General features: G+C 39.2%; 1 protein-coding gene across 2 annotated transcripts in view; it reads left to right on the forward strand.

Annotated features, from left to right (window-relative positions):
• Window positions 1-20,244, forward strand: part of NWD2 (NACHT and WD repeat domain containing 2) — a 168,624-nt gene that overhangs the window by 76,199 nt on the left and 72,181 nt on the right. Inside the window, exon 3 of one of the 2 annotated variants that reach the window (XM_027599542.2) lies at window positions 5,309-5,425. In XM_027599542.2, coding sequence (XP_027455343.1) covers window positions 5,309-5,425 — 117 coding nt within the window. Of the gene's footprint in view, window positions 1-5,305; window positions 5,426-20,244 lie in introns of those variants that run through there. The other variant, XM_027599543.2, reaches the window with a different exon arrangement.

Consider the following 20,244-nt stretch of genomic DNA (forward strand, 5'->3'; position numbering starts at 1 on the left):
GAGAGCACAGGTAGGGGGCGCGGCCGGCAGAGGGAGAAGCAGGCTCCCCACTGAGCAAGGAGCCCTGTGCGGACCTTGATCCCAGGACCCTGAGATCATGACCTGAGCTGAAGGCAGATGCTTAACCAAGAGCGTCCCTTCTCATTTTTTTTTAATCCAGCTAAGTTTTGTCCATTTTGTTCTCTTCAAAGAACCAACTTCTGTTTTCATTGATTTTTTTTCTATTGGTTTTTCTATTCTCTGTTCATTAATGTCTATTATCTATTATTTCCTTCTGCTAACTTTAGCTTGCTCTTCTTTCTCTATTTTTTTTTAAATTCAGTTAGCCAACATATAGAATATTATTAGTTTCAGATGTAGAGTTTAGTAATTCATCAGTTGCAAAAACACCCAGGGCTCATCACATCACATGCCCTCCGTAATGCCCATCACCCAGTTACCCCATCACCCCACCCACCTCCCCTCCAGCAAGCCTCAGTTTCTTTCCCATAGTTAAGAGTCTCCCATGGTTTGTCTCCCTCTCTGATTTCTTCCCATTCCATTTTTCCATCCCTTCCCCTATGATCCTCTGTATGGTTTCTTATATTCTTCATATGAGTGAAACCATATGATAATTGTCTCTCTAATTGACTTATTTTGCTCAGCATAATACCCTCCAGTTCCATCCATGTCGATGTAAATGGTAAGATTTCATCCTTTCTGATGGCTAATATTCCATTGTGTGTGTGTGTGTGTGTTTGTGTGTGTGTGTGTATTTACATATATATACCACCTCATCTTTATCCATTCATCTGTCAATGGACATCTGGACCCTTTCCATAGTTTGGCTATTGTGGACAGTGCTGCTGTGAACATTGGGGTGCAGGTGCCCCTTCAGATCACTGCATTTGTATCTTTGGGGTAAATACCTAGTAGTGCAATTGCTGGGTCATAGAGTAGCTCTATTTTTAACTTCTTGAGGAACCTCCATACTGTTTTCTAGAGTGACTGTACCAGCTTGCATTCCCAGTAGTTTAAAAGGGTTCCCCTTTCTCTGCATCCTTACCAACACTTGTTGTTTCCTGTCTTGTTCATTTTTGCCATTCTAACTGGTATAAGGTGGTATCTCATCGTGGTTTTGATTTGTATTTCCCTGATGGCTAGTGATGTCAAACGTTTTTTCATGTGTCTGTTGGCCATTTGTGTGTCATCTTTGGTGAAATGTCTGCTCATGTCTTCTGCCCATTTCATGACTGGATTATTTGTTTTTTGGGTGTTGAGTTTGAGAAGTTCTTTATAGATCTTGGATACTAGCCCTTTATCTCATATGTCATTTGCAAATATCTTCTCCCATTCCATAGGTTGCCTTTTAGTTTTATTGACTGTTTCCTTGACTGTGCAGAAGCTTTTTATCTTGATGAAGTCCCAATAGTTCATTTTTGCTTTTGTTTTCCTTGCCTTTGGAGACATGTCTAGCAAGAAGTTGCTGCCCCCGAGGTCAGAGAGGTTGCTGCCTGTTTCTCCTCTAGGATTTTGATGGACTCCTGTCTCACATTTAGGTCTTTCATCCATTTTGAGTCTACTTTTGTGTATGGTATAAGGAAATGGTCCAATTTCATTCTTCTACATGTGGCTGTCCAATTTTCCCAACACCATTTGTTGAAGAGACTGTCCTTTTTCCGTTGGATATTCTTTCCTACTTTGTCGAAGATTAGTTGACCATAGAGTTGAGGGTCCATTTCTGGGTTCTCTATTCTGTTCCATTGATCTGTGTGTCTGTTTTTGTGCCAGTACCATTCTGTCTTGATGATTACAGCTTTGTAACAGAGCTTAAAGTCCGGAATTGTGATTCCACCAGCTTTGGTTTCCTTTTTCAACATTCCTCCAGCTATTCGGGGTCTTTACTGGTTCCATACAAATTTTAGGATTGTTTGTTCCAGCTCTGTGAAAAATGTCGATGGTATTTTGATAGGGATTGCATTGAATGTGCAGACTGCTCTGGGTAGCATAGACATTTTAACAATATTTATTCTTCCAACCCATGAGCATGGAATAAGTTTTTCCCTTTATGTCTTTCTCAATCTCTATTAAGGTTGAAAAATAATTGGTTTGAGATCTTTTTAATATAGATGTTTATAGTTAAAAATTTCCCTCTAAGTACTACTGTAACTGCATCCCCTAAGTTTTGGTATTTTGTGTCTTCATCCATCTCAAAGTATTTTTTTAATTTCCCTTGTGATGTCTTCTTTGACTCTTTGATTAGAAGTATGTTGATTTCGGGCGCCTGGGAGGCTCAGTTGGTTAAGCGATTGCCTTAGGCTCAGGTCATGATCCTGGAGTCCCGGGATCGAGTCCTGCATCGGGCTCCCTGCTCAGTGAGGAGCCTGCTTCTCCCTCTAACCCTCCCCCCTCTCGTGTACTCTCTCTCTCTCATTCTCACTCTCTCAAAATAAATAAATAAATCTTTAAAAAAAAAAATAGAAGCATGTTGATTTCCATATATTTATGAATTTCCCAGATTTATTACTGATTTTTAATGTCATTGCCTTGGGTTCAGAGAACATACTTTATTTCATTTAAATCCATCTTAGTTTATTGAGGGTTGTTCTAGGATCTAATATATGTTCTATCCTGGACAATGTTTTATGTGTACTTAAGAATGTATATTCTGTAGTTCTATAAATATATTAGATCTAGTTAGTTTATAATATTGTCCTAGTCTTCTACTTTTTAACTGATCTTCTTCCTAGTCATTCTTTCCTTTATTGTATGTGGGATATTTAAGTCTCCACCTATTACAGTTGAATTGTCAGTTTTTACCTTCATTTCTGTCAGTTGAATTTAATGTATTTTAAGATGGTTATTAGTTGTATATACATTTATAATTGTTACATCTTCCTGATGGATTGACCCCTTTATCATTATAAAATGTCCCTCTTTATTTCTGGTTACATTTTGTTTTAAACTCTCTTGCCTGATATCAGTAGTCATGCGAGCTTTCTTATGGTTACTGCTTGCATGATACATCTTTTTCCATCCTTTCACTTTCATCCTGTTTGAATCTAAAGTGTCTTGCCTATAGACTGCACATAGTTGGATCTTGTTTTTAATCCAGTCTGTCAGTCTCTGCTCTGATTGGATTAATTCATTCACACTTAATGGTGTTAATATAGTTGGATTTACATCTGCCATTTTACTTTTTTTTCTTATATCTTTGTGTTCCTCTATTTCTTTTATTTTTTTGTTTTAAGTGAACATATTCTAGTGTGACATTTTAATTCTTTTAATAATTTTTTCACTAGTTTGAGTTATTTTCATATAGTTATTCTTAGTTATTCTAAGTTATTAGTTATTATAAGTTCATAGTTATTCTAAGACACATCATATCAGAATCTACTTATAATTTATACCAACTAAATCCAGTGAGCTATAGAAAGATTACTCCTTTATATCTCTATTCCCTTTTTGTGTATGTGACATTTGTATGTGTTACAAATCCAGTTATATTGTTATAATCATATAATTTTAGGTGAGAGACAAGCAGGTATATATTTATAGCTTTTGTGATATTATCCTTTATATCATTTATATTTACCATTTGTTTCTCTTCATTTGTTTTAAATCAGACCTTTCTTCAGGTATGTCCAAACGGTGTCAGCCACAAGGATGGAGAGCAGGCTCTGTGAAGGATTATCAGTTTGTGCACAGCACAACTAAGAGTTAGCATTCACATTGCAGATTTGTGTGTTTGACAGTTTATTGGTAGATGGCCAAAATGGCTTGTTCTAACGACCTCCGTGATTTATGGTTCTGCCAAATGAAGGTTTCTGTGATGGTGAAGTGCTCTGTATCTGTGCTTTCCACCGTGAGAGTCTTCAATTAATTTTAATTTCTATTTAATTTTAAATAGCCGTAGCTACAGGCACTCATATGGGACACTGAAGTTAGCGTTTCAGATGGCCCCTTCCTTGATACTGTGGTTAAACCTTCTAAGGTAGATTAAAGGGAAGAGCCCCCCCCCCCCAAATATATGATAGTTTCATTTATTATAAAACTTACAGACTGGACCATGGGAATATTATTTGAAAAAGTTGTTATATCTTTATCAGCCATCTAAAAACTCAGATGCAGATAGACAAAATCTGATGCAAACACAGCCATGCAGGGCCATGGCCAAGAGATGGAAAGAGCACAGAGTCCCTGAGGTCTGCTTGGGGCACAAGGGAGGACCCATGCTCCGTCCTTCCATCACACTAAATGCCATACAGCCAGTAAGGAGGGGAGGGTCTTTTTCAGCTTGTGGGAAACAAAGGAAGGAAATCTTCAAAGCTACAATTGGAAACTTTTACTTTATGCAGAACAGCGGTTGAGTAAAGGGAATGAAACCCATATTGCTCTTCGTAGCTGATTTTTCAAAGAGTGTGCTTGTAAATGTCTTTACAGACTCTCAGAATCTTCCCTCATAGTCTTTGAAGTAAGGAGATTGAAGACCCTCTTATCCTCACTTCTCATTAAGGCATACCACCTTTCATTGTTTCCAATACATGGTTTTCAGACATGTCTTGATGAAAGCCAAACTGCTTTCAGATGAAACAAACATAAACAAAATGTCTATCCCCATGGGATAAAGCATCATAACAGGTTTTTCTTTTTAGGTTTTTTATTTTTTTAAGAAAGTTCAATGTTTGCCTTTAGGTCAGTATATTAATTGCCATTGTGCTTTTCCCTTCTCATTTTTTTTTTTTTAGATTTTATTTATTTGCGAGGGAATGTGCACAAGAGGGGGGGTCAGAGGGAGAAGCAGACTCCCTGCTGAGCAGGGAGCCAGATGCGCAGGGTTTGATCCCCGAACTCCGGCATCATGACTTGAGCAGAAGGCAGATACTTAACTGACTGAGCCACCCAGGCCATGCCTCCCATGTTAAGATACACAGTAACAGTATACACTATTTTTTGTCTCAGATAATGTGGTAACCATATCCCAGGTGCTTCCAAACACTTTTTTTGAAATCCTGTTACCATTTCAATATAATGAAAGCCTGCCCTGCAAAGTCTCTGACATTTAACATTGCAGTTTTCTCTGGGGCCATGTCAACAGTATAATAAGGAAAAAAAGAAATTATGATGTTCATCCCTAGCCCATCATGGAATAAAAAATATACCTATTTGAATAGATCTTAAACATAATTTTCCCTCGTAAGGGAAAACATGCTGCAAAGAGAAAAGTTAAATGTCACATTAGCTTAACATTGTAAATAAGAATAAAGCCCACAGGTAAATGAAGTTTTCCTGCAGGTAAATTAATGCTGCCTCATCCATTGATTCCCAGGTCATAGATCTCTACTGGGGCATCGATGAAGACGAATGGGACAGCCCAGAGCTCCAGAAGACCCGCATGAAGCTGCTGGAGGATTGTTTGAAAACTTCTGCAGGTCCATGTTTTGTTGTGGGTATAAAAAACTAATGCTTTATACAAAATTGTAGATGACTGTGAGAATTGTTGTGAATGTGTGATTTTTAAGGACTTTTTTACTTATTTTGAATGAGGAAAAAATACTGCCTTTTCTGTGTCTATTTAAAACCTTTTAACTGTCTCCTTGCCCTCAACATGTGAGAACAAAACCTTCAGCCTTCCATAAGCAGCACTGCAAATTAATGGTGAATAATTTGAAATGGTAATCTAAGGGATGACTGGGGTTTGATGACAACTTCTACAACACCTACAGCCTGATTTTTTTTTTTTTTTTTTTTAACAGCCTGATTTTCCTCACACTGTGTAATGTATTCGATCACAGTGTCTCCATGTCTGGCCACTAGAATTTTTGGCAGTTTTTTAACACAGTGACTGAAACATTGTTAAAGTCAACCAATATACGATGTCAAATCCACCAGCAGAAAGTGATGCCCTGTGGGGTGAAAAAATTTGTCTTTAGAGTGATCTTCAGCTAAATGTTCATTAAAAGCTACAAATTAACAAGATTTTTCAAGTGGAACCTTATTTACCAAAGAATACCCACTCTTCTATCTAAACACAGTGGTAGTAAGATAAGTAGGTCGTTCTATAGCAGGTGATGGTGTAAAATCACTGTCTGCATTTAGCTTAAAAAAGAACCTTATCCTGAATCCAAACAGATTCTAGTAATTGATACAGAAGTTGCCCCTCTTAACACAGGATGTTCGGAGGCTGATGGAGGAGCGTTGAAATTACTAGTGAATGCTTCAAGGAAACTCTCATACAATTAAAAGCTAGGTTTGGTGTATCAAGAAGAGTTTTCAGTGTTTATTTGTGTATCTGTTAAGCTCCACATAGGATTAAGAAGACAGAGATGCTATCAGAAATCTGACCAGTTGGTGGTGTAGTTCTTAGGATAATAAAGTACATAAAAGCTCTATAACATTTTTAGTATCAGTATGTAAATTATTCACCCACTGCTTATTGAATGCTGCTGGGCCAGGAATGGCTCTTAGTGCTGGGGATATGGTAGGCTGACCCACATGATTTGGTTATTTTGTGTGCCACTTAGAATTTAACCTTAGATTTGAACTAAGAAGATAAAACTTTTAGAGCTTGCTTGCATGCTTAGTTGGGGTCAAAGGGAGAGGGCAGGCAAAGATGAAGGAAATAAGGAAAATCATAAGTGCTATGGAGAAAAATACAAAAAGGAAGGAGAAGGCCTCACGGATAGAGTGAGGGAAGACCCATGAGGGGAGATAAGAAAGGGGAAAAGAAAGAACCAGGTAGATTTCCAGACCAGAATGCCCCAGGGAAAGAAGATGGGACCATGCCTGGCATGTCAAGGGAATAGTATGAGCATGAGGGGAGAGGACTGCAGAGGAGGCCCTGTCTTGGGCTTTAGCATCTTGAAGTTGGTTACAGAGATTTTGCCTTCAGTGACCTGAGAAGCCACAGAGTATTTTGAGCAGAGGACTGAAGTGATCTGACGTATTTGAAGGCCCCCCCCATGGCTTCCAGGTGTAGGACAGAGGGCAAAGCATGGAGCCCCCCTAAATGTTAATGCAGGAAGCCCAACAAAAACACATGGCTTAGGGGGTTGAAGAATGGACATCTAAAAACAGTGACAACACAGAAAGTCCTGAAAGCCATATTAGATATCGGAAGATCTAGTAGTGGTAGGGATTTAAGACTTTTTCCATGGGTCTTCAGAGGTTAGACTAGGACCAGCAGATGGAAAGTACATGGACACAAGTTTCAGTGCCGGGTGAAGAAGTTGGAGGATTCGGCATTCACTGGTTTTGGGGTCTCACAGATCCCTGGGGTCTGACGTTTCATAGCTGCGTGATAGTGGAGGAGTTTCCTTACTACCCTGAGCCTCGGTCTCTTGATCGGTGAACTGGAGATGATGATGATCATTGTCTAGCTCCTGGGGTCATTCTGAAGATGAAATGAAACTCCAGTTTGTAATGTCTCACCTACAGCAATCCACAGCAAGTGTTTGTTGTTACTTGTGGTAATTACTGTTATCTCTCAAAACCATTTAAAGATGAAATCACCTGGCCCAAATTGTAATGAGTGCATCACCAAGAAAGTTGTCCTCAAAGGAGAGAATACAATGCAGTCCAGCAGGGGACTGCCAGAGAAGAGATTCAAACAGTGGAAGACAAGTCAGACCGGGTTCCATGATGCTTGGAAGCTAGATTTGGGAGGTATGCCCTGGGAAGTCACCCTTGTGATGCTCTACACCGCTCTGTCCTGATCCAGCCTCGGAACTTCAGGAATGAGAGAGACATTCTCCCCTTTTATCTCCCTGTGGCGTGTCCTACCCAAACTAACTAAAATTAGTCATGGCCATTAATTCTAACAATTTGCCGGTAGGGGAGTGAATAAAGCCTGCAAGTTCCAGCAGGTTCTGAGAGTAGAGGTTAAGTGATGGCACATCAGAAACAGCTTCATTGAGTGTAAACAAACGATTTATCCCTCCTCCTGCTCACTGCTACATGTTGAAACTCACGGCAACCACGATGAAACCCTGTGGATACAGCTCGGATTATTCACCCTAGTGATCCTAAATCAGGCAAGAGTTAACCTCACTTCTTATGGGAAATAGTACATCTCTTCCTTCCTTTCCTGTTGTAACTATGGTAACAGCAGGCGTCTCGGTATCGCTTTTGAGCTTCAGTTTCCTTGCCCCGTGCTCCCTTATGGTACTTCTAGAAATCATGATGACCCCTGTGGGTTGCAAAGCACGGCATATTATTTTCCCTAATGCTAAAGTTTTTGGCAAGAAAATTCACTATTGCTGAATGACAAGGTTTTTATATTTTCAGAGGCTTTACAGATATGTTACAGATAAATTCAGGAACCAAACAACGCTTTCCTTTTAAGTACCCAGGGAGCTAAGGCCCAAAAGGAACCTGGACTTAAAGGTTACATGTGCTTGGCTCTTTCCAGCTTCCTTTCCTACGAGTCTTCCTTTGGGATGTGGCCTGAGGTCGTAGAGGCAGGCAGACTGTGCCTGTTCATCCTACACAGCTGTCTGTACACTGGTTTTTGATCACAAGGATGAGATGGACTACGGGGCCTGTCCCTGTGCCCAGTTCTACCCTCAGAGGATTGGCTCAGGAGACATGTCATACTGAGAATACATCACTTTCTTGTAGGAAAGCACCCACAGTGGGGACAAACCCAGAAGTTTTATTTCACACCCCGAGTTAGAGCTCTGGACAGGGCAGTTAACTAACCTCACCATGCTTTAAAATGGGGAAATAATAACTGTAAATGACAAGTAAATGTTGAATAAATACCAAAGGTTTATTGTAGGAACCAAATGTGATAGGAGTCCTTTATAAAGGGCTACACAGCCATTAGTTATTATTAAGTTGTGATTTAAGTTATTTTCAAATGAGAATAAAAATGTTTTTACTCATAATGGACATTTCTGTGACGCTGGAAAATTTTCCCTTTGAAAATGATGATAGTCTAAATGTAGAAGAGCACTAGGACTTGATTCACACCATCAGACATTAAAGTCATATATTAAAGGGTTTTTGAGTTCATTCTTAACAAATGTTGTAAAATGTAGAGAGTGTGTATTCATTTGCTAGATAGGAATTTGCTGGAATGTACTTAAACCATTATCTGCTCCGGAGGAGGGATTTTGACCAGGACTGCTCCTAACAGGAAGACAGCCTACAGTTGAGGTCAGAGTCCTTATCTGCAGAGAATGGCCTCAGCCCCTCCCCCGCGAAGTATGGAAAGGTTGGCAGAATGTTCCCCACCAACCTGCCCCAGCCACCTAGTCCCTAAAAACTCCTTATGAAGGGGGAGAGGAGTATTGTCTTTTGCAGAGAGCAGAGTTCTCTCATCCCTGCCCCTTCTTCATGATGTGTGTTGATGGAGAGGATGGGTTTTCGTCTTGTCATCCTTCCAGATTTGAAGTACCTCAAAAGAATTTCCTGTGACATTCGACCCCTGACCCTGGACCTTAGGTGAAGTCCTGTCTCTTGGCCAAAGTTGATAAAAACAACTACTCTGCTGGCTTGAAGAACTGGGGGTTTGAAAGCTTCCTCAGAGAATTAAGGGAGCTGCCCCCAAGTGTGTAGGAGCTGTGGGGGATGCAGACAGCGCCTCACTCCATCCCTCAGTCCAGAGTGAATGATGGAGAGATTTCCTGATGGAAAGCTGTTGGTAGGCTGCCCCAGGGAGGGAGTCAAGCCAGGCCGTGCAGGGAACCAGCACAGGGAGTTCCGGTTACTACTGACTGAGACAGGTAAGAGAAGATTCCAGGACCTCACACTCAAAGGGGCATTCCCTGTATCTTAGAGTCAGGCCAAAGAGAATGCCGCCTGTGGTAGGCTTTGTCAATTCCCAGAAGTCTCAGGGAGCCAAAGCCCATATAGCATCCTCATCGGGGGGACCGAATATAAACAGACATAATTTGTCGGCATTGGATAGAGAAGCAGCTGAGACCAAAAGAATGGGACTACTGCCATCATTCTTACCTGAGTGTCAGTGGATGCCCGGACCTCCACCCCCCACCCCTACACGCCCCCTGCCGTCGCTGGCATAGATGCTGCAAGCAGAGGGCAGGCCCCACTCTTGCCCGCCACAGGCAGCTCCTGGCAGCCACACCGGACCATGCACAAAGCGGGAAGAAGGAAACTCGGAAACAGACATTTTCAGCTGGGCTAAATTTCAAACCAGAAGGACGAAAACAGAAAGGGTTGGACTGAGAAATCTATCATTACTGAGCAATTTTAAGTTTTTCCACTAAGCAGGAGAGTAAAGATGAGACAAAGCAAGGTCCATAGTTGTTACTGGTAAAAATTAAACCTTCCCATATTTGTACATCCCTGAGGGACACTATTGAATGAAACCTACAGCATAGAGATCAGTTCTTTATCACCTGTGTCCCCACTTCCCTTCAAAATTACATTATGCTGCCTTAATAGTTCAGATTCAGTGTAGTTTTTTAAAGTAAATTTCAATTAGGGAAAACTATACAGTGAGAGTTCTGAAATCACTGAATTTGAAAGACTGTGTTCTTACAACAGCTGAGCTTTGGAAAATATTGTATCCATATTCCATTATACGATTGATTTGCCATTTTAGGTATACTAAATTAAATACAAACATGAAAAAATAGAAGTCTTGGTTTGTACTTCAGTAAAATGTGCCGGCTTTTGTATGATTTAGTTCTCCTATTTGTAAGTATAGGTTTACTAACCAAAACGTACTAAACGTCGAAAAATAGTTGTTGATCTGAACTGGAAAAATCATTTAAATTAATCCAGATTTTTTTAAGTACTTTCTTTAAAAAACTAAATAAAAATCTAAAACCTTAGTTTTTCATATGAAGACTTTTTTTTTTTATAAAATTAAGCTTGTCCAGTTGAAATCAACTAGTCGTCATAGCTCGAAAATAGGTTCCAGTTAGGTTCCAACAATAAATTACCTCATCATCACCAAAGGAATGTTACAATGGGCAAACCTTGAAAATTATTACTGAAAAGACTGTTATCTTGGTAGAATCCAAGAGACCCCTAATTTAGTTCATTTCTGCTAATATATATAGCTTAAGCCCCTGTTTCACAGTTCACATGGTATGGCTTGTTTTGGGTGGCAAAAAGAATTATGGAGAAAAGAAAGTGACCGAGAGAGCAGTCAGTCTCTGTGTAACTTAGTTGGTAAGAAAAAAATGTTCATTGAAGATTACAGTCCAAAGGACTTCTGCTTCTGAGGAGAATTTCAACTTAAAAAACTATAAACATCCTATATTTACAGAGATGGTAGAGCTATGTAGACATAGATGATTAGACAAGTTAATTTCCAGAGAAAAAAGCCCTTTCTTGGTGAGCTGGATTTATAGATGGAGGAGCCCCAAAGTCTCAGTGGTTTTCTCCATGAGACACGTGCCGATCAGTGGGCAGCATGGGATAACGGAAACCTGGGATGGAAAAGCAGAGTGAAGTCTTCTTCCACCATCTCTTGGTGTTTAGGAGACAAAGTCCGCTAAAACCTAACATGAATATTTAAGTCTTGCCTTTGACGCATTTTAACTCCAAGTCAACTGAATCAACTAAAACTACAACCTTATGGTACCAAGGTTCAAGTACTGGAGAGACTATCACGTTAGCCTCTTATCCAATCTAACATAGGAAAAGGAACCTATAAATAACGGTTCTTTTAAATACAATACCCAGACAAAAATAGACAGATAAATGGAGTAGAATAGGGAGCCCAAAAATAAATCCACACTAAATTAATCTCTGACAAAGGAGCCAAGAATATACAATGGGGAAAGGATAGTCTCTTCAACAAATGGTGCCGAGAAAACTGAACCACCTTTACACCATACACGAAAAATCAAGATGGATTAAAGACCTAAATGTGAGCCCTGAAACCCTAAACTCCTAGAAGAAAACAGGCAGTAATCGTTTAGACATCAGCCTTAGCAACATTTTTCTAGATATGTCCCCTCAGGCAAGGGAAACAAAAACAGACTATTGGTACTATACCAAAATAAAAAGCTTTTGTTCAGCAAAGGAAACTGTCAACAAAACAAAAAGACAACCCATGGAATGGGAGATGATATTTGCAAATGATATATATCTGATAAAGGGTTAATATCCAAAATATACGAAGAACTTACACAACTCAACACCAGAAAAGAAAGCTGATTAAAAATGGGCAGAAGAGGGGTTCCTCGGTGCGTCAGTTAAGTGTCTGCCTTCGGCTCAGGTCATGATCCTGGGGTCCTGGGGTCGAACCCAGCATCCGGCTCCCTGCTAAAAGCGGGGGGTCTGCTTCTCCCTCTCTCTCTCTGCTCTTGTTCTTGCTCTCTTCTCTCTCTCTCTCTCAAATAAAGTCTTTTTTAAAAAAAAATATGGGCAGAAGACATGAGCAGACATTTCTCCAAAGAAGACATACAATAATAGAAGAACCATATGATCCAGTAATCCCACGGGGTATTTACCCAAAGAAAACAAAAACACTAATTCATATATGAATTATTTATAGGCACCCCTGTGTTTTATTGCAGCATTATTTACAGCAGCCAAGGTACAGAAACAAGTGTCCATCCATAAGTGAATGGATAAAGAATCTGTGGTGAATATATATATACAATGGAGTATTAGCCATGAAAAATGAGATCTTGCCATTTGCAACAACGTAGATGGACCTAGAGGGTATTATGCTAAGTGAAATAAGTCAAAGAAAACAAATGCTATATGATTTCACTTTTATTTTGTAGTTTCAAGTTTTTATTTAAATTCTAGTTAATTAACATACAATGTAATATTAGTTTCAGGTATAGAATTGAGTAATTCCTCACAACACCCAGTGCTCATCACATGTGCCCTCCTTAATTCCCATCACTCATTTAACCCATTCCCCCCACCACCACCTCCCCTCCAGTAACCCTCAGTGTGTTCTCTATAGTTAAGAGTCTGTTTTATGGTTTGCCTTTTTCCATGTTCATCTCTTTTGTTTTTTAAATTCCCTATATAAGTGAAATCATGTTGTCTGTGTCTGACTTATTTCCCTTAGCATACGACTCTCTAGCACCATCCATGTCATTGCAAATGGCAAGATTTCATTCTTTTTTATGGCTGATATTCCATTGTGTAAAGATACCGCAACTTCTTTATCCATTCATCAGTCGATGGACATTCAGGCTCTTTCTATAATTTGTCTATTATTGATAATGCTGCTGTAAACATAGGGGTGCATGTATCCCTTTGAATCAGTATTTTTGTATCCTTTGGGTAAATACCTAGTAGTGCAGTTGCTGGATCATAGGGTAGCTCTGTTTTTAACTTTGAGGAACCTCCATATTGTTTTCCAGAGTGGCCGCACCAGTTTTGCATTCCCACCAACACTGTAGGAGGGTTCCCCTTTCTCTGCATCCTCGCCAACATCTGTTGTTTCCTGTGTTGTTAATTTCAGCCATTCTGACTGGTGTGAGGTGATACCTCTTCATAGTTTTGATTTGTATTTCCCTGATGATAAGTGATGGTGAGCATCTTTTCATGTGTCTGTTAGCTCTCTGTATATCTTCTTTAGAAAAAATATCCATGTCTTCTGCCCATTTTTTGACTAGATTACTTGTTTTATGGGCGTTCAGTTTTCTAAGTTCTGTGTATATTTTGGATACTAACCCTTTATCAGAGAGGTCATTTGCAAATATCTTCTCCATATGATTTCAATTATATGTGGAATTTAAAAAAACAAGTTTGACCAAACAAACCAGCCAACAAGCAAACCAAGAAAACAGACACTTCAACACAGAGAACTGGTGGTTTCTAAGGGGGAGGTGGGTGGGGATATGGGTGAAATAGGTAAAGAGGATTTTAAGAGGTACGAAATTCCAGTTTTTAAATAAATAAGTCACGGAGATGAAAAGTACACAACAGGGAATATAGCCAATAATAGTATAAGGGTGTATGGTGAAAGATGGTGGCTACATTTATTGTGGGAGCACTGAGTAAAGTATAGAATTATTGAATCAGTGTTGTACACCTGAAACTAATATAACATTGTATGTTAATTATGCGTCAATAAAAAAATGCCCAGAATACAATGAAAATTACAAGCCATGCAAAGAATGCCATGAAAGAAAATATGATTAATAAACAAGAAAAAGTAGATAATAGAAATCATACCCCCAAATGCCTAAGACAATAGAGTTGGCAGGCAAAAGCTGTTAAGTAGCTATTTTAAATGTTAATGAAAATAGAAGAAAAGATAGGTAAAATGAATGGGAAGATGGATAATTTCAACAAAGAACTGGAATCTATAAAAAATACAAAAAAGTGAAATATTTTAGAATTAAAATATACAGTAGCTAAAAGTTAAAACTATTTGATGGGTCTAATAATATACTCAATACAGTTAGAAGACTGGATTAGTGAACTCAAAGAGAAGTCAATCAAAATATCCAAATGGAAACACAGATTTTCTTTAAAAAAGTAGGAAAAACAGAGTGAAGTGGAGGAGACATGTGAGGCACAAATCATCTCACATAAGTGTAAAACCTTCAGAGAACAACAGAGATGCTACCAGTTGACTTTTTAATAGAGAAGTTCTGGAAGTCAAAAGACAATGAAATGACATCTTTAAAGAGCTAAAAGGAAAAAACAGCCAAGCTAGATTGCTGTACCTAGTGGGAGTATCCTGCAAAAGTAAAATGAAACAAAGATCTTTTCAGACAAAAACAGAAGGGCATTGTCATCAGCTCATCCACATTTGAAAAAAAAGTAAAAGATAGTTTTCTGCCTTAGAGAAAATGACCACAGATAGAAGCTCAAATCCATAAGAAGGAATCAAGAGCACTGAAAAGGATAAGGTTAAAGAGTATTGACTTTGTTAAGCAACAATAATAATGCTGCGTAGGGATTGTAACATTTAAGGAAGTAAGAAATAAGACCAAAATAGCTCAAAGGGCAAAAGGGACAAAGGTAGTCTTGCATTATTTGGGAAGTGATAAAAGTAAAAATTAAAGCTGATCTGTAATAAGTCAAGGATGAATATTGTAACACACCAATATATAGGAGAACCACTAAATAAGGATACAAAATGATATAAAAATTTCATGTAAGAAATTAAATAGAGTAACTCCTCTAAAAGAAGACTAGAAAAGAAGAATAAAGAATGGGTGCAATAAATAGAAAAATTATAGCCTTAAACCCAACTATTTCATTAAGTGTAAACAGACTAAACAATTAAAATACAGATTCAACTATGTGCTGTATACAAACCAAAAGAAAGTTTTGTCAATACAGAGTGGGCTTTAAGCTAAGAAGATAAAGGAACATTTCACATTGATAAAAAGTTCAGTTCATTGAGAAGATGTAATAGGAGCATGTGGGAGGCTAAGTCAGTGAAACGTCCAACTCTTGATTTCAGCTCAGGTCATGATCTGAGGTTGTGAGTTTGAGCCCCATGTCAGACTCCACGTCAAGTTCTCTCTCCCTCTCCCTCTGCCCCTCCCCCCCCACACTCACCAGCACACACGTGCACTCTCAAAAAAAAAAAAAAAGGATATAATATTCCTATGTTTATAAGCACCTAATAACATGGCTTCAAAATACAGAAACACCTCAAAGATATTAAGGGTTTGGTTCCAGACCACCACAATAAAGTGAGCATCACAATAAAGTGAATCAAATGAATTTTCTGGTTTCCCAGTGCATGTAAAAGTTATGTTTACACTATACTGTAGTCTATTAATAGTATTTGTTCTAAAAAAATGTATTAACCTAAAAATATTTTATTGCTAAGAAATGCTAACCATCATCCGAGCTTTCACCAAGTCATCATCTTTTTGCTGGTGCCATTTGATAGCATTCCGCCCCCAGTAGAACTTTTTTAAAAATTGGGGTCCGTCCTCTCAGACCCTGCCAGTGCCTCACCAACTTAGTTTAAACCCTTTCTTGTCATTTCAACAATCTTCACAGAATCTTCACCGGGAATAGTTTCCATCTCAAGAAACCACCTTGTTGCTCATCCATAAGAAGCAACTCGTCATCTGTTCAAGTTTTATCATGAGCTTGAAGCACTTCAATCATATCTTCTTCAGGCTCTCCTTCTAATTCTCTTGCTTTTTCCACCACGTCTGCACTTACTACCGCCATTGAAGTCTCGAACCCCTCAAAGTCGCCCATGAGGATTGGAATCCACTTCTTCCAAACTCCTGTTAGTGTTCTTTTATTTATATACATCTATTTCATTTTCCCATGAATCACAAATGTTCGTACTGGCACCTAGAACCATGAATCCTTTCCAGACAGCTTTCAATTTACTTTACCAGATCCACCAGAAGAATCACTGTCTATGGCACCTACAGCTCTATTAAATGCATTTCTTTAATAAGACTTGCAAGTTGAAATGAGCCCTTGATCCATGGGCTGCAGAATGTTTGTGTTAGCAGGTATGAAAATCACATTGATCTTGTCCGTCTCCATCAGAGCTCTTGGGTGACCAGGTGCATGGTCAATGAGCAGCCATATTTTCAAAGCAGTCTTTCTGAGCAGCAGGTCCTGACGGCGGGCTTATTCAGTAAACTGTGTTGTTAACTGATGTGCTGTCATCCAAGCTTTGTTGTTCCATTTAGAGAACACAGGCAGAGTTGCTTTAGCATAATCCTTGAGGGCCCTAGGATCTTTGAAGTGGTAAATGAGCACTGGCTTCATTCAACTGAAAGTCACCAACTGCATTGGCCCCTAACAAGAGACCCGCCTGTCCTTTGAAGCCAACCACTGACTTCTCCTCTCTAGCTATGAAAGTCCTAGATGGCATCATCTTCCAACAGAAGGCTGTTTTGTCTACATTGAAGATCTGCTTAGTGTAGCCCCTTTGTTAATTATTTTGCCCCAATCTCCTGGCTAATTTGCTATGGTTTATACGTAAGCACCTGCTTCCTCACCTTTACTCTCATGTTGTAGAGAAGGCTTCTTTCCCTAAACCTCATGAACCAACCTCTGCTAGCTTTAGACTTTCCTTCTGAGCTTCCTCACCTCTCTCAGCCTTCACAGAATTGAAGAGAATTAGGGCCTTGTGCTGGATTGGGCTTTGGATTAGGGGAATATTGTGGCTGATTTCATCTTCTATCCAGACAAGCATTCTCCCTGTCAGCAATAGGGCTGTCTTACCATTCGTGTGTTCACTCAAGTAGCACCTTTACTTTCCTTGAAGAACTTATACTTTGCATTCACAATTTGGGTCGCTGGTACAAGACGCCCCACTTTCAGCCTCTCTTGGCTTTTGAGGTGCTTTCCTCATGGAGCTTAATCATTAGCTTTTGATTTAAAGTGAGAGACGTGTGACTCTTTCTTTTTCTCTTGAGCACCTGGAGGCCATGCTAAAGTTATTAATCAGCCTAAGTTCAATATTATTGTGTCTCAGAGAATAGGGAGGCCCAAGGAGAGGGAGAGACAGGCAACTGTTGGTGGAACAGTCAGAACACACACATTTATCAATCAAATTCACTGTTCTCTATGGATAGAGTTTGTGTTCCCCCCCCAAATAATTACAATAATAACATCAAAGATCACAGGTCACCCTAACAAATATAGAAATGGAAAAGCTTGCAATATTTCAAGAATTAACCAAAATGTGACACGGAGACATGAAAAGTGAGCAAATGCCATTAGAAAAAGGGCACTAATAGATGTACTTGACGCAGGGCTGCCACAAATCTTCCATTTGTAAAAAACACACTTATCTACAAAGTGCAATAAAGTGAGGTATGCCTGTATATAAAGCAAAGCTTGACACAACTAAAAGAGAAATAGTTGGAAATTTTTATGAACTTCTTTTAGTATCTGAGTAAATAAGCAGGAAACCAAAATCAGTATGTAGATTTGAATAATATGACCCACAATGACCCAATTGACGTTTATATTGTTGCTGTTACAACGAATAACTACAGATTACAGATTTTTTCAGTTACATATAGAGAATTTGCTAAAGTATAAAGTGTGATTCATCCATATGGCAGGTAATAACACAAGTCAACAAATTTCAGAGGATTGAAATTATACTAAATTTGTGTATTGACCTCTGTGGAATTAAAAAAAAAAAAAATCACCGCAAGGTAACTGGAGAATCTCCAAATATGCAGAAGTTAAGCAGCATAGTTTTAAATAAACCATGGGTGAAAGAAGAAATATCACAAGGGGAATTTTAAAATATTCTTAACCAACTAAAATGAAAACAACATCTAAATACATGGGCTTCAACTAAAGCAGTGCTTACAGGAAAAAAGGAGGAAATGCATAGTTTCCAATATATATATTAGAAAAGAGAGTTTGACAATTAATGATTTAGTTGCCCATCTCAAAGAGGCTCGAAAAAGGGAAAATTAAACCTGAGGAAATTAGAAGAAAGAGACCCATTCATCAGAATGCAGCAGCTTTTAAAATGCTTTCAAAGATTCTCAGTACTGTTTGCACCTGTAAAGATAAAAGGATGATGGGACTTCAGAACTGGAAAGAGCCTTGCGATCATCACATAACTAAGTAGTAAAAAAAAAAAGAAATCCTATGTTTTACACACAGGTAGCAATTGAGACCCAAAGAAATGAAAGCATCCAATATTTCCTGAGCTCCTAAAATATGCCAGATTCTGTGCTGAGCACTATACCATTTCTTATACTAACCCATTACTACTGTTACTTTTCCAGCTTTGTCAACAAGGATGGCAAAGTAGAAGTCATTTCTTTAATTTGCCTGAAGTCTTACAACTAATAAGAGATGGAGCCAGGATTCCAACCTAGGTCTCCAATTCCAGAGCCCATATGCCCATAGTCTTCCTATAAGACCCTAAGTGATTTACTTGGAGGTGATAGTGAGGTCTAGAACCAACATCCCTTTCTCCCGGTCTCTTTCTTCTCACACTATAAAAGCACAGGAATTGGGGGCGCCTGGGTGGCTCAGTTGGTTAAGCATCCCACTCTTGGTTTCTGCTCTGGTCTCAATCTCAGGGCTGTGAGATCGAGCCCTGAGTTGGGCTCTGTGCTCAGCAGAGTCTGCTTGGATTCTCTCTCCCTCTACTCCTCTTCCCCCTCCCCCCTCTAAAAAAATAAATAAATCTTTAAAAAAGAAAACACAGGAATTGTACCCTCTGTTTCAGTTTTGTGGGATTCTTTCACACATAGTTGAATGAGTTAGATAAAATAATCACTGGTCTAGTGTGCAATATACTTTTCTCCAGTGGGGAATGTAGCTGTTTTGCCCAAGGCTTTATTAAAATTGCTTAAGCTAGTCATGAAATTCTGTAATAAACTTTGACTTTTTAATATAATTTCCCTGGACAGAGGAACTTGAAGCTGCCAAAATCTGTGCTTGGGAATGCCATACATGCAAATTATGAAAACAACAAAGGTTTCTTAGATTTCCCCCCCCCTTACACTTACTATCTATCTACTTACAGTACAAGGTCCAGGTCTGCTGTGCCAGACCAACCTAAAGTCCCCATGTGGTTCTGGAAATGCACTGTGTTGCTCAATAAAAAAGAAATCTACTGGAGGGCCTAGCATGTATAAGACTCTATGCTAAATTCTCTGATTAATATCCGAATATTCTGTGTGCTCAAAGATACAAAAATAAGGAATATACTATCTCTGTCCTCCTGAGCCCCACCTAAATAGAGAGAAAGAGATGTGTATGCAGGTAAATACCCAGTTTGACAAATGCATCAATATGGTGTTAGACAAGTATTATGAGAGCAAAAGGGAGAAAGTGACTTGTTCTGACTCTGTGAGTCAGAAGAAGGCTGCAGAGGAAGTGATGTTGACACAGAAGCTAGAAGGACTAAGAGCTTCTCATCTCTAGATTCAATGCAGGGAATGTGATGGTGCCTTGAATGTCCAGAGACCAATAGTTCCTGAATGTAGTGAGAATACAGGCGTCATGACAGGGCAGCAAAGAACGTGAGGCAAGAAATGGAGTTTGAGGCCAGAGCAAGTTTCAGCTTATGCTTGTCGACAGTGAGGAGGAACGTTCTCTTCAGATAGGTAACTCTGGAGAAAGTACTGTGAAGAAGCTAGAGACAGTGGAGCCCAGCTAATGTCATGCAGGTGACGTTATCCAGGTGAAAGATTATCTGGTGTGGTGAGAGGTGAAATAGAGAGGCGGGCATAGATTAGAGACATTTAAGAAATAGAATTGATGTCAGGGCGCCTGGGTGGCTCAGTCGGTTTAAGCATCCAACTCTTGATTTCAGCTCAGGTCATGATCTTAGGGTTGTTGAGATCGAGCCCCACATCAGGCTCCACGTCAGCAGGGAGTCTGCTTGAGATTCTC

This window comes from Zalophus californianus, chromosome 2, assembly GCF_009762305.2.
Source record: "Zalophus californianus isolate mZalCal1 chromosome 2, mZalCal1.pri.v2, whole genome shotgun sequence".
In the NCBI taxonomy this organism is placed as follows: Eukaryota; Metazoa; Chordata; class Mammalia; order Carnivora; family Otariidae; genus Zalophus; species Zalophus californianus.